At 47.6% G+C, this 13,354-nt stretch overlaps 1 protein-coding gene across 24 annotated transcripts in view; it reads right to left on the minus strand.

Moving 5' to 3' along the window:
* Positions 1-13,354, minus strand: part of Trerf1 (transcriptional regulating factor 1) — a 187,594-nt gene that overhangs the window by 17,143 nt on the left and 157,097 nt on the right. For all 24 annotated transcript variants that reach the window (XM_087184556.1, XM_087184554.1, XM_087184559.1 and 21 more), the window contains 5 exons: positions 13,168-13,234; positions 11,436-11,575; positions 11,196-11,299; positions 8,913-8,988; positions 1,864-1,952 (listed from right to left, as the gene is read on the minus strand). In XM_087184556.1, coding sequence (XP_087040682.1) covers positions 1,864-1,952; positions 8,913-8,988; positions 11,196-11,299; positions 11,436-11,575; positions 13,168-13,234 — 476 coding nt within the window. The remainder of the gene's footprint in view (positions 1-1,863; positions 1,953-8,912; positions 8,989-11,195; positions 11,300-11,435; positions 11,576-13,167; positions 13,235-13,354) is intronic.

Below are 13,354 nucleotides of genomic sequence, written 5' to 3' on the forward strand. Positions count from 1 at the left end.
CAAAATCTTTGCAGGATTTTGGATTTTGGATTTTTGGGTTAGGGATGTATATTCCTTTATTTCCTGTATCTCTCTGCTCAGGAGAGGTTTCTAGAGGCAGATTAAAGGCCGGCTCCACCCCTGGGGATGGGAACGTGGTAATCCTCATGCCAAGTTGGGAAGGGACCCGCCAGAAGTCCTGTCCTCTGCAGCACCCGCCTGATGCCTGCAATTTCAACACTAGAATTAGCCCAGGAGTGAGGATGCCGCCCCAGAGTGCCCTCGCTCAACATCTGCATTGCCCAGAACGTGAGTTCATCATGGCCACCAGGTGAGGGGGCCTTCAAAGAACAAGGCGAGGACCAGGTAGTTGGCTGTGGTTTGCTCTCTAAAGGTCCATAAGCCTAGTCACTGGGGTGATGGCACTAGAAGGTGTGGACCCTTCATGAGCTGGGGCACAGTGAGGGATCTTCAGGTCACTGAGGGCCTTGCTCTGGGAGGGACTGAGGTGACTCTCCAAAGACCAGGTTGTTACAAGAGTGAGCCAGGGCCCTGAAGAGCTGTCTCAGGACATGACCTCTCACTTCTGCACATGGTCCTGCCATACCACCTGCCACTGGGCCTTTAACAGAGGCTGCACCAAGGGCTGCCTGATCTTGGACTTTCAGCTCCCAACTATGAGCTGAAGAAACTGTTTTCCTTTATAAAGTTACCCAGCTTTGGGTACTATATTATAGTAATGAAAAACTGACTAAGATACCAGGTTGATTCTGGGGGGAAGGTGATTCAAGAAAGGTCAGCGTTGCTGGGTGTGGTTTCCAGAGGCATGGAAAGGCAAGAGCAGGCCCAGAGATTTAGCTCAGTGGTTCTGCTGCCTGCGTCGCAAGCACAAGGTCCCAAGTTCAATACCCGGTACCAAAAAAAAAAAGAAAGAAAAAAAAAAAAGGCAAGAGCAGAGGTAGGGCTCCAGGTGGAGGCAAGGCGGATCAAAGTCCACTGATTTCTGATGCTCATCTGGGCAAGGCTTTGGACTAGCAGCAGGAGACACACTATCCTGGGACACTACTGGGGACCAACCAGTTGCCCTGGGAGCTGTCACCATGACGCTGCTCTGCATGTACTTGCACATCCTGAATTATCCTTCATAACCAATATGGCACAATCATTCATCAACTTGGCGAGATATTCTCAACATTTTAATTTTTTAGCCTACACCATCTCTCAGCCAAATAAAGCCTATAAAGCTTATTGTCTGTTGTATAAAGTATATGATTTTATCTACAGGAAAGTTTTATTTTGTGGCAAAATGCTATATACATAATATATTATTTATATTATTACTGTCATCATGATTAGGGGGCTAATTCCAGAAACTTCTCTACAGGATGGGAGGGGGGGTCACATGTCCTCCCCTCCACAATTTCCCAGAAAAATTTTGTCAAAAACATGATAGATTGGGCCGGGGATTTAGCTCAGTGGTTCTGCCGCCTGCCTTGCAGGCACAAGGACCCAAGTTCAATCCCTGGTACCAAAAAAAAAAAAACAAAACCATGATAGATCTGTCAAATATACATGATATAAATTATGCAAATTATGAACCAGAAGCCCTAGTGCTAGCTATTCTAAAGCTCCAGTTATTCTGACAGAATTATGAATTATACATTTTTATTAAGATAGAGACCCCCAACATTATAGCATCCAAAAATCTGTCTTTTCCCCCTACACCCTGATGCTGGGGCCACCAACTAGGACCCTTCACCAGTGAGGGTGGACACAGTCTTTTGGTAAGGATGTTAAACCAAGTACCAAAAGTTTTTGAGTATTTTTGGATATACAACTTTTCAAATTTAACTTCAAGTGAGCAATGGGAGAAATTATGCTTACCATTTTCTGTACAAAAATAAAGTCTTTGTTGTAAGTGGCTAGTGCTTTATTAAACAGTTTTCTTTCTAGGGAGGTCCACTTGTCTGAACCTACAACAAAACACAAACTTTGTAAGAACATTTCTCCCCACGCTTAATTGCTGGCTTGTTTAATTAAAGCCACAAAACACAACTGTTTAGCAAGCCATAGAAGTGAATTCTGGGGCGAGGAATTAGCAGGTGCAAAGAAGCAAGAGTAAGATGATACATTTCACTCACTCTTTCATTCCACGAATATTCACGAGGTGTCTGCTACAAGCAAGAGCTGCGCTAGGAAAGAGCTAACATTTGTAAATGCTTCCTACATGTCACATTCTAAATGATTTAGAGTTATTAATCATTAAATTCTACTACCAACCTTGTAAGATTGTTATTTTTAGTATCCCATTTTACAGACAATGAATGGAGGTCTTCCAAGAATGAATCCAGGATGGCTCAATTACAGGGTTGGTGAAACTTGATATTCCTGTGTTTTTCCTCCATAAGAGGAAGCAGGACATGCAGGGGACAAAGCAAATGGCAGGGCTTGTATGGAGCAAGACATGCCTGCCTCTAAGGGGCATCTATAATTGGGATATGATGAGTGGATCCCCTTAGCACTCATGTTTTAGAACTGGCAATGTTGAGAGGTGAAAGAACCTTTAAGAGGTAGGGCCTAATCAGAGATCACTCCTGGCCCCGTCACTCTCTCTCTGGCTCCTTATCTCCTCTGTGATACCTCCCTCTCCCTCTCCCTCTCTCTCTCCCTCCTCTCTCTCTCTCTCTCCCCCTCCCTCCCTCCCTCCCTCCCTCTCTTCCTCTCTCTCTCTCACATTCACTCCCACCAGGATGCCACCTGCCATTCTGTGATGCAGCCAGGGGTTCCTGCCAGAGGCCAGCTTACTCAATGGGGCATGCAGTGTTGGACTTTTGGCCTCCAAAATTGTGAGCTATGCAAACCTCTCTTTATAAAGCCCCAAGCCTCAGGTATTTCATTTTAGCAATACAAAACTAATATGGGGCTCCTATTTCAGTGGGTGCTAGGCAAGGTTCAGTTACTGTGGGCTCAGAAATCTTAGCTCCACCCTTCCAGGTTGCTGAACTCTGCACATCAGATTCCTCGGATGGCACATGGCCAGGCCTTTGACATTCACCCACTTCTTAAGAGATCGAGGTCCCCGATCCACAGCATCTTCTCTCCTTTCCAGGGCAGGTGCAAGGTTTCCATTTAGTCATGGTCAGGGGATGGGGCAGAAGTACAGGGAACCTAAATGCCTCTTCCTTTGGAAGATTCAGCCAAACATCAGTGAATCAGGTGAAATCTTTCCCGCCAGGGAGAGGCCTCCTGAGGCTGTGGGCAGACGTCCTAGCATCCTTGAGGGAATAGCTCAGCGATGGAAATTCAGATTTCTGAAATAAACAGCTTTTCTATGTGTCTCTTTCATGGGTCTTCAAGCCAAGGGTTCTTGTTCCAGACTCAGAGTATAGTATGGTTTCCACAGTGCAAATAATTCCAGTGCAATTATTTATCTTTTCTTTTAGAAAGGAAGCTGTACGGAGAATCCTCAGCAGAAGGACGCATCTTCCAGGAGTCTGGAGGCCTGGCCTCTGGCTGAGCAAACCACAACAGAGGGGTGAGGGGCTGGGAGTTTAGAGTGGCCCTTGGTTATAGCTCAGATGGGACATCAGGAGATACTGTGTGATGAAAACCCTCAATGAGATCAGTGAGAATTCTTTCCAACCTTAGCCAGACCGTTAGTCTCCTGCACTGGTGAAACTCTGAGACCTGGCAATATTAATAGGGCCACCTAGCTTGCTCAGACCCACCCCATCTCTGTGGCAAATATGCTTCCTTCCAACCATGCTAGGCTTGCCACCTGATTGCTGGCCTAAAGAGTAGCTTGGTCAAGCTCCCAGATCTGCCAGCTTCAGGCAGCCACTCCCTTTATTGTTTCCATGTGGCTTGCCGGCCATAGCTCCACAGAAAGTGAATTAACTTGCTGAACTAGCTGTATAGAAGATCTCATGGGGAGAGTGACTTGTAGTGACTTTGGGGCTGCTGCTCTGTGATGGGATCTTCCACTTCCCAGGATGTGTTCTCTGCACAACTGCAGAAGGGTGAGTTGCGCGCTCCCCTTCCACTCTGTGCTGTCCTCTCCCTCTGAGGCAGCAGGGCCTGGGGTAGGGAGCTCGGCCCTAGAGAGGAAGAGACAGCTCCCTGAGGAGTCTTGCGATGTGTGCTTTAGTGTAAGCGACAGCAGTTTGTCCAAGTGTGTGTCCAACATGGAGTCCAAAGAGTGAGGGGCAAAGGCCAGGTGAGACACCAGATCCTTTCCCACTCACCCTGGAGCTGACCTCCTGTCTCAGGACTGCCCACAGGGGCTGAGACTCCACCCCTGGGCTGCTGGACTGAATTCCCAAGCTGGAGCCTAGTACAGATCAGTGACATCTGAATGTGCCCTTCCCAAATAATACCACTGTACTATGATTTTTAAAAGGGTGACATTAGTCAGGAAACCTTAGGCTGTGAATGTGGTTCTCCCTTTTACTCCTTCTGTGACTGCAGGCAAGTCACTTAACTTTTCTGAGTTTTAGTTTCCTCATCCATGGCATGGGGATGGTGACTGTCACCCAGTAGGGGATCAATAGATGCTCTGGATCTTTGCTGGCCACTTGGATAGCAGATTCCAAATTAGCCCAAGCCCTTGGGCCACATGCTGCCCTTCTGGTGTGAACCCAATGGCCCCTGTGAAGCTGGCTGGTTCCTGTGCCTGCTCCCCTTGTTTCAATGCCACAGCCAGCAACTCCTGCTGCCTGGAATCCGACGCCAAGGAAAGGCTCAGGCAACTCTTTCTTTGCAGTCTATCGGGTAAGGAACTCACTTCTCTCATTCTCAGACAAGCTTCTGTGCCAGCTCTTGGATTCTGTATCTTGGACAAAATCCAAGATAAAATGCAAAACCGAGGCATGGGGCTGTCGCAAATCCTCCCCTCTCCTTCTGTCCTCCCACTGCCCTCACTTTCTGGGTAAGATCCCTGCTGCCCACTCAGCAGGCATGCAGGGCCAGTGGGCTGACATCCCCCCAGCCTCATTTGTTCCACCTGGGATTCCTGGCTATTGGGCTATTATCAGCAGGGGCCCCTAACAAGCGGATTAAGGCTAATGACAAAGAGCCTAATTAACTGGATGAAACTGGTGCTGGAACAGTATCCAGAGGAAAAATGCTCTGTGCTTCGGTTGCTGGGAAACAAGCTCTGGACTGTAGTTAATTTGGGGGCAATCTACAGTGAACTCAACCAATTAAAAAGGGACACGGAGGGGGAACAGAAAGTTTGGGCATAGTATCTTTTAGAAGGCCTTTCTGTGTTCCTTTCAGGATTAAAAAAAAAACACTTTTATTAATGTTATTGTTGTAGTTAGCCCAGAAAGACAGGTTCATTACAGAAAAAGGAGGGCTGTTTCTGTACCAGAGCTTCACTTCTACAAAGGATTTTCCAGAGTGGGTGAAAGCTGAGTAATTCTTTTGGAGGTGCAGGGTGAAACAGGTTGCCACCAAAGTTACCTCTGGGGCAAAAAAGAGGGAGGCCTCAATCTAAATTCATATTTTGAACTTGTCCACTAAACTTTTTTTTTGGTACCGAGGATTGAACTCTGGTCCTTGCACCTGCAAGGCAGGCGGCAGAACCATTAAGCTAACCCCCTCCCCCCTTTTTTAAACAAGAGCTGTGTCAGGGAAGGCAAAAAAGCAAGAGAGCAAAACAGCAGTGTCCAACTAAAGATATAGGCCAAGTGTGCCTGGAAAGTGAAATCACAGCTGTGTTTCTTGAAAAGTATTCTCCTGAGTATGTAACTCTGCCCCCTCATCATACTAGCCCAGCTTCTAAGGCAGAGACCAGGCTTTCCCCCATGGAGCATGTGCTTCCTCTGAGCTTCCCTCAGTTCCAGGACCACTGAGAGCCTCGACTATGGTGGGAGCTGACAAAAGTCTCTGCTGAACCCTTGCCAAGAAGCCAGGGCCCAAATTTAACACCCCTCACTCTGTGCCCACCTGCAGAATGGCCAGTTCAGTGGAGAAACTGAGGATGCCAAAAGTTGTCCAATGACAAGGAGGCACATCCCCACCCTGACCAGACTTGCCCTACCCTTCCACAGCCAATGCAGGTGTAAGTTGGGAACCACTGCAGGCAACTGTCAGCCACATAGGGGGGAGGGTGCTGAGGGACCATGCAGCCTGGCTCGAACTGAGTGCAGGGAGCCAGGGAGGCAGCACCTTCCTCTGAGGATGTTGTACAGGTTCATGGGGCCTGGGCAAGCAGCCCTCAGATTGAGAAGCTGCCCATCCACTGGCCCTTCACCCCTTAGCATGTCTCTTCTGGCTCCCAGCATTGGTCACTTTCCTTTTCCCATGGAACTGCTCAGGGTGCAGCAGGAAGAGAAGGTAATGAGTAAAGGAAGGAAGCGGTTTCCAGAGGCTTGTGTCTCTTTTCCACCACACTTCAGCCCTCTCCCTGAGCCCAGTCTGCTGCCCTCCCTCCAGGGGAAAGATTCACCCAGCAGATCTACCTCTTTTCTAGACAAGTGGCAGCCTAAGGTGTCAACCCAGGGCCAGGAGGTGGTGGCTTCCTGTGATATCCCCACAGCCACAGAGCTGGAAGCCTATGGGGTTTCCGAAGACCCTTCACAATGAGGCTGGAACGGAGTGGACGGCCCTACTGGAGCTCCTCATGGATCTTGGCACAGAGACCGAGGCAGGCTGGGGCCACAACAGGTAGGATTCACTGACACCCAGGATCCTAATAAGGGGGTCAGGAGGCGGTAGCTGATAGCCTGGACAGGTGCTAGGGTGGCCTCTGCTGCCTCTTCTGTGGCTTAGAAGGGAGCTAAGAGCATGGAGTTGGGTCAGACTTTAAAGACCAGTGACCTCTGTCCTTTCTGCTCATAATTCTAGAAGATTCTCTGAAGCCTTGTCTTCACTCACTCCCTGGAGAAAGCAAAGTGATTGGAACACACAAGTGAGCATTCTTTTCCTGGAGGTGCTAACTCTTCATACCTCAGCTCCACCTCTGATCCCTCAGGGATGAAATGATTCCAGAAAGCAAGAGAATTTCCTGGTCTGTCTGGGAGGAAAACAGCAGGGGATGGGTAAGGGCTTAGGTAGGAACCCTGAAGCCCAAAAGACCAATTTACTTTAACAGAGCTTAGGACTCTCCAGTTCCTTGGTAATATATTGGTATTTTTGTTTTGTTTTGCTTGGAGTTGTATGGGGCTTCTAGTCCATAGCTCTCCAGTCTTTTTTATGTCATAATACACATAAAAATAATCATACTTGTTTGGCACAATGGAAGAACTAAGGGAAATTGTGTCCCAGGTGAAGCTGCTCACAGCTGGATGTGACCAACCCCAAGGTCCTGGCCACCCCAGCCACCTCATCTCCTAGCCCATGGCAAAAAGCTCCTTTTAGCCAGCCCACTGTCCCACTTACTATACAGAGAAGCTTGGGACAGGGAACAGGAGGGTCAGGTTTAATGGGCAGCAGATGATGCTGGGAATTAAGAGAGGATGCAACTGTTCATGGCAGATTAAAGAGAATTCCCACATCTGCCTACCCACTCTTGGGACAGACCCAAGCAGGAAATGATAGAGAATACATTACAAAATTGGCTCCTTTAGGCCACTGGTCCACTGATTTACTTTTTTTTTTTTGGTACTGGAGATCGAACTTGGGACCCTGTGCTTGTGAGACAAGCGGCGTAACCACTGAGCTAAATCCCTGGCCCAGCCCGTTGATTTCTTATTCCATTGTCCATTCTGTGCTTGCTTAGTTCTAGTTACCGAGAGTGACCCACAGTGTGGTATGCTTAGTGAGTGGCTTCAAGGCCTTTCTACCTGGTGGTGACAGTCAGGAAAGCTTCCTTATGAGTGAACAGGAGCATGTTGAATAAGGCAAGCGGTGAACTCTCCAGGTTCTATAAAGAAGCTCTCACTTTTGGCCACATCTAGTCACTTAGACAAGGAGCAGATCCAGCACCTACCTAGGGAGGGTCTCCCCAAGGTACCAAAGAAACCCTCAAATGATTAAAAGTCAAGAAGCATTGGGGGATTCAGCCCCTCTGAAACAGAGAACCCAGCAGGATTGTGGAGACCTCAGAGTGGGCAGGCTCGCCAGAGTTAATGGAAATGAAACATTGACCTCAGCTTCATTCGTTTCCTCTCGGGCTTCCCAACCTGTTTCCCTCTCTTTTCATGCTTCTCACTCCATCCAAATCTCAAAGGTGCCTTCCACTTCCCTCTTACTGGTAGTGCTATCATAATCCACACGCTTGTCAGACTCTCGTGCATGAAGTCTTTCTCCCACTCTGAGTTTAATAACCGCCTCCCTAGACTCCAAGCTGTAGGCAGAACACTGTCCTCGTCTGTCATAGCCACTGTTGCATGTTAGTGCTTAGCAGTCCCTTGTATACACAGTAGGCCTAGGCATGTGGCTCAGTGGTAAAGTGCTTGCCTTGTACACACAGTAACAACTGAATAGATGAATAACAATGGGATGTGCCAGGCATTGGCCTCCATATACTACCTATCATCTTCACAAAATCCCTGCAAGGAGTAGAATACAAGCCTTATTTCACAGTGGAAAAAAAAAAAAAAAGGATGCAGAAGGCCAAGGAGTGTAGTCAAGATCCATATCCACCTCTACCAATGCCAAAGACATGGGAGCTGTTCATTGTTGTCACTCTGTGTTGTACCCTCTGTGGCTCTTTCCTCCAATGCACAGGTCTTACTGCCACTTATGCAGGCACCATCCACTATCACCCAGGCCTCAGCACACCCACGAGGGCAGGAGGTCACCAGACAAAACTCAACAGTGGGGCAACAGACACAAATGCACCCACCAGTTATGCCCTAGAAGGCCTTGGTCACAAGTGATGATTAGGACAGAACCAGTGTTTTCTGTTATTGAGAAGGAACACAGCCAGACATGCAAGCAGCCTGCTCTCAAGAAGTAACAGGGCATAAGGATTCCTGGCAACCTACCGGCATAGTGGTAATTTGCTAAAGGATGACATTTTAACCTGACTGGCTTCTCCAGCAGCAGCATTTCCAGAGTTGCCTGTAGATAGAGAAGAAACAAAGGCAAGTGTCAGTAAGAGGTCTGTGTGTCCTAGGGAGGTCATCTATCCAAAGGGGGAATCCTGGGGGCTCAGGCATGGGAAAGAAAGCCAGACGGAGACCACCCTAAGTAGGCTTCCTTTCGGTTCAGCACCCAACAGTACCCATGGTTCTCACACCCTCCCCAGTCCATGCCTGAAGCCAGTTGGTTGTGTCAGTGAAAACACAGTGGTGACTGAGACCTGACTCCTTCTAATGGTTAATCCTGTCAACTTGATTGGATGGAGGAATGCCTAGGAAAGCAGCAATGCACACTTCTCTAGTTGTGTCTGTGAGGGCACTCCCGGAGATGACTGGCAAGTGGGACAGCAAATGGATGGGGAAGACCTGCCCTAAATATGGATGGCACCATCCAAAAGGGTGGGGATACAGGTGGAACAAAAGCAGAAGGAGGAAGCCCATAACACAGGCTCTTTGGCTCTTCCTCTCTCTACTTCCAGTTGCCATGAGGTGAGCAGCCTTGCCCTGCTGCACCCTTCTGCCATGATCCTCTGCCTCATCACAGACCCAGAAACACCGCAGTCACAGCTGACCAAGGCCTAGAACCTTGGAAACTCTGAGCCAAAAATAAATCTTTTCTCCTTTAGGTTCATTCAGCTATTTTGTCACAGTGATAAAAAGCTAACATACTCCTGCCTTGATGAGGGCCTCCTGTGAGTGGAGGCTGAGTCTCTGGGGAAGGAATCCAGGAACGAGTGGGTGATTTGTAACTGTTTTACAGAAAAATTATGTCTCATTACAACTGAACATAAACAGCTGTGTTAGTAATAACTCCACCACGCCTTGTCCTTCCACAGAGCCTCACTAACTCAACCCTTTCAAATATGCCTCCATCAGCCACCTTGGATTTTTAAAAAATGCTGCAGATAGAGTTGAGCAGTAGATTGCTTAGAGGCAGAGCAAAGCCAAGAATCTAACCTTGCTATTTCAAGTGTGGTCCACAGACCTGTGGTGCCATCATCCCCTGGGAGCCAATTAAGACAGGCAGATTCTTGGCCCCGCCCACACCTGCTGAATCAGAAGAAGCATTTTAACAAGATCCCCTAGCTGACTTGTATGTACATTAAAAGTCTGAGAAGTGCTATTCTGAAACACTGATCTCCAAGGGTTAAGAGAAGTTCCACAACATTCTAGATGATACTTGAAGGGTATTGGAGTATTGGGCCAATTGTTTATTTTCACAAAATCTAAAGGCAGGAGACTGGGTCTAGTACCAGGAAGAACCATGTATTTACACAAAGGGGAAGCTGAGGTTAGTGATGGAGTAATCTGGCCAGAAGTCCAGGCTGAGCAGGCGAATGGTCAGGTGTGGTTCTGGGAAGAGGGTACCATGGCTCTGGTTTGGGGACATGTGCAGAACTATGTTAAAAGTAAAAGAATGGAACCAGTTGGTGTACAGTAAACACTTCCTTTGAGTTAGAAAAGAAGAGAGGCCTGTAAACATCCAACCGTGGGTGATTTCCATAGTTGGGTGGACTATCAGCAGTGTGCCAGGCTGCTTTAGGCCAACTCTTGTTTCAGGAAAACTTCCTACCTCCATCACTGGAGACTCAGTTTTCTGATGTGAAATACCAAACAGAAGAAAAAGAACTAATTTCCTAGGACAGATGTGCCCACAATTATAAACCAGGAGGAGACGTATAAGGAGAAGTCCAACTGGAGATGCTTTTCTACAGGCTATTAGGTCTTCATTTTTTTTTTTGGAACCGGGGATCAAACTCAGGTCCTTGCACTTGCATAGCAGGCAGCAAAACCACTGAGCTAAATCCCTGGCCCACAGGCTATTAAGTCTTTTTTTCTCCCCATTAAGTTTATTGGTACATTTTAGGTATAAAATACAGTTACATTCATCATTGGGATCTTACACCATTACATGAGTATCTTGGTTCTTATTTTTTTTCCCCTTCCCCTGCCTTCCCTTCACCCCCTCCACCCTTCCCTATTTGCAAAGACTTTGTTTAGGCTATTAAGTCTTGACCTACTCATTGAAATGAGGAACAAACGTGGCATGTGCTGACCAGCCATGGACTTCAGGAATTAGTTGCACGGTGCATGGGGTGGTACAGACACTTTGGAAAGCACTCTACAGGATTCTGGTATGAAGAGTATAGACCCCCACCATGAAGCATCCTTTCCATGGCTCCTTACCATCACATCACCTCTGGCCTCGAAGAGAGAGTGCAAAGCAAATTCAGAATTGGTTCCTCCACCTGGCAATGCACTTGAACAGCACAAATTTAGAAGATTTTCCACTGTTGGGAACAAGGAGAAGCCACTGCATCAGAGAGAGCTCAGTATAATGGAAAACACCACCAGTCCTGGAGCCAGAAGTCCCAGGGAGAGAAGCAAGCCTTGGCCACCTGCCCAGCTCCTCCCATGGGCCAATACCTTGTTGCTGGAGGTCTTGGTTTTCCAGCTCTGGTAAAGGTTTCCATACTAGTGTGGCTTTGTGTGTGTCCTGGGCCAGGGCAGAGACATCTTGGAGTTCTGGGATCTCAGCTTGAAATTTCAACCCAATGTTGATGCGTCTTTAACAAAAAGAAAAAAACCCCCCAAAAAACCATGTGGTCTTCAGTTTGATTGCTTAGGCCAAGGTCAACTGTCAGGAACTTGCAAAAGGAGGAAACTAGTTCCTTCTACAAGAAGAACACAGGGGCATTTCCTCACAGTCTGACCCTAAGATTCCAGGCACAGGTTTTTCACTGAGATAAGCAACAGCTCTAAGACAGGGGGAGTGTTGTGGGGAGCAGCTAGCCCGGGCCATTACATTCCCTGTATCTGGTGTGGACAGGTGGCTAATTCCAAAAGAACAGCTGTGCAGAGCATCACTCATGGTACCATGTAACCAGGGGGGGAAACACCCCCAAATATGAAGTGTTTATTTTTACCAGACAGAGTATCACTACGTAGTTCAGACTGGCCTCTAACTTGTGGTGATGCTCCTGCCTCAGCCTCCTAAGGACTGAGATTATACATGTACACCATCATCCCCAAAATGGTTTTCTGATTCCTGAATCAGTACATTTAGTACTCTGCCACCTAGCCTCTCTGTCCTTACCCATGTAAAGAGCCACTTTTCCTTTCCATAACACAGCAGTGTCTCCTTATCTGCAGTTCTGCTTTCTATGGCTTGTTATCTATGGTCAAATGAGGTCCAAAAATATTAAATGGAAAGCTCCAGAAATAAACAGTCATACATTTTAAATTGTCATTCTGGGTAGCATAATGAAATCTCAGGTCAACTCGTTCTGTCCTGCCCATGTGTGAATCATCTCTTTGTCCAGAGTATCCAGGCTGTATATGATGCCCATCTGTTATCGATGGCTCTCTTGGTTATCAGATAAAACTACAGGGGCATTGAGTGCTTGTACACAGGGTTTGGTACTACTCCAGGTTCTAGGAGTCCACTGAAGGTCTTGGAACATATCCCTTACAGAAAAGGGGGGCTACTATACCTCCCAGTACTCACACATGATTCAAGGAAGACTGGCCAAGAATCTGACAGAGCAGATGGGGCAACAAGGGCATTCAGACATATCTCTCTCTCTCTTTTTGGAGACAGAGTCTTGGTGTGTAATCCAGACTGGCTTTGAACTCACTAGGTAGGCCCAGGCTGGTCTTGAATTTGGGAAAATCCTACTGCCTCAGCCTCCTAAGTGGTGTGTGCCACCATGCCCAGCAAGGAGCCTCTTAGAGTTGGGCAACCCAAGACAGATGCCTCACTGCCACCAGGGATGTGAAATCACATAGCCCACACAGGCTGGCTTGTGGGACAAGAGAAGGGGATGCTAGGTTCTCTGCATCCAGGGCTTTTACTATGGATTTAGGATTTAGCCAAGACCTTAAAATATAAGACATTAGAGGGAAACAAAAATACTCAAGAGACATGGTGACCCTACAATTTCTATAACTTCTCTCTCTGCAGCCACTGACTACACAAGAACTGTCTTTTTCTTCTCTTTTTTTTGGTACTGGGGATCGAACTCGGGTCCTTCCGCTTGCAAGGCAGGCAGCAGAACCACTGAGCTAAATCCCCGCCCCAAGAACTATCTTTTTCAAAGCTCCCAATCCCACCCTGAGCTGAGGCTTCTGTCCTAAAGAGTAATTGGCTTCTCCTTACGGTTCAACATCCACAGTCTGCTCTCCAGGCCCTGGGGTGACCGTCACATTGTTGCCATCAATGCTGTCTGAAACACAAAAACCACAGATCACTGGCCAACAGGGAAGGGGCGCTGAAGAAACTAAAACAAATGGGCAGCCTCCTTTCCTCCCCAATCCATCTCGGTCCCCAGAGAGAGGGACGCAGC

Source organism: Heterocephalus glaber, unplaced genomic scaffold (assembly GCF_053883595.1).
Source record: "Heterocephalus glaber isolate CG9 unplaced genomic scaffold, H.glaber_assembly_v1.0 deba00001497, whole genome shotgun sequence".
Lineage (NCBI taxonomy): Eukaryota > Metazoa > Chordata > Mammalia > Rodentia > Bathyergidae > Heterocephalus > Heterocephalus glaber.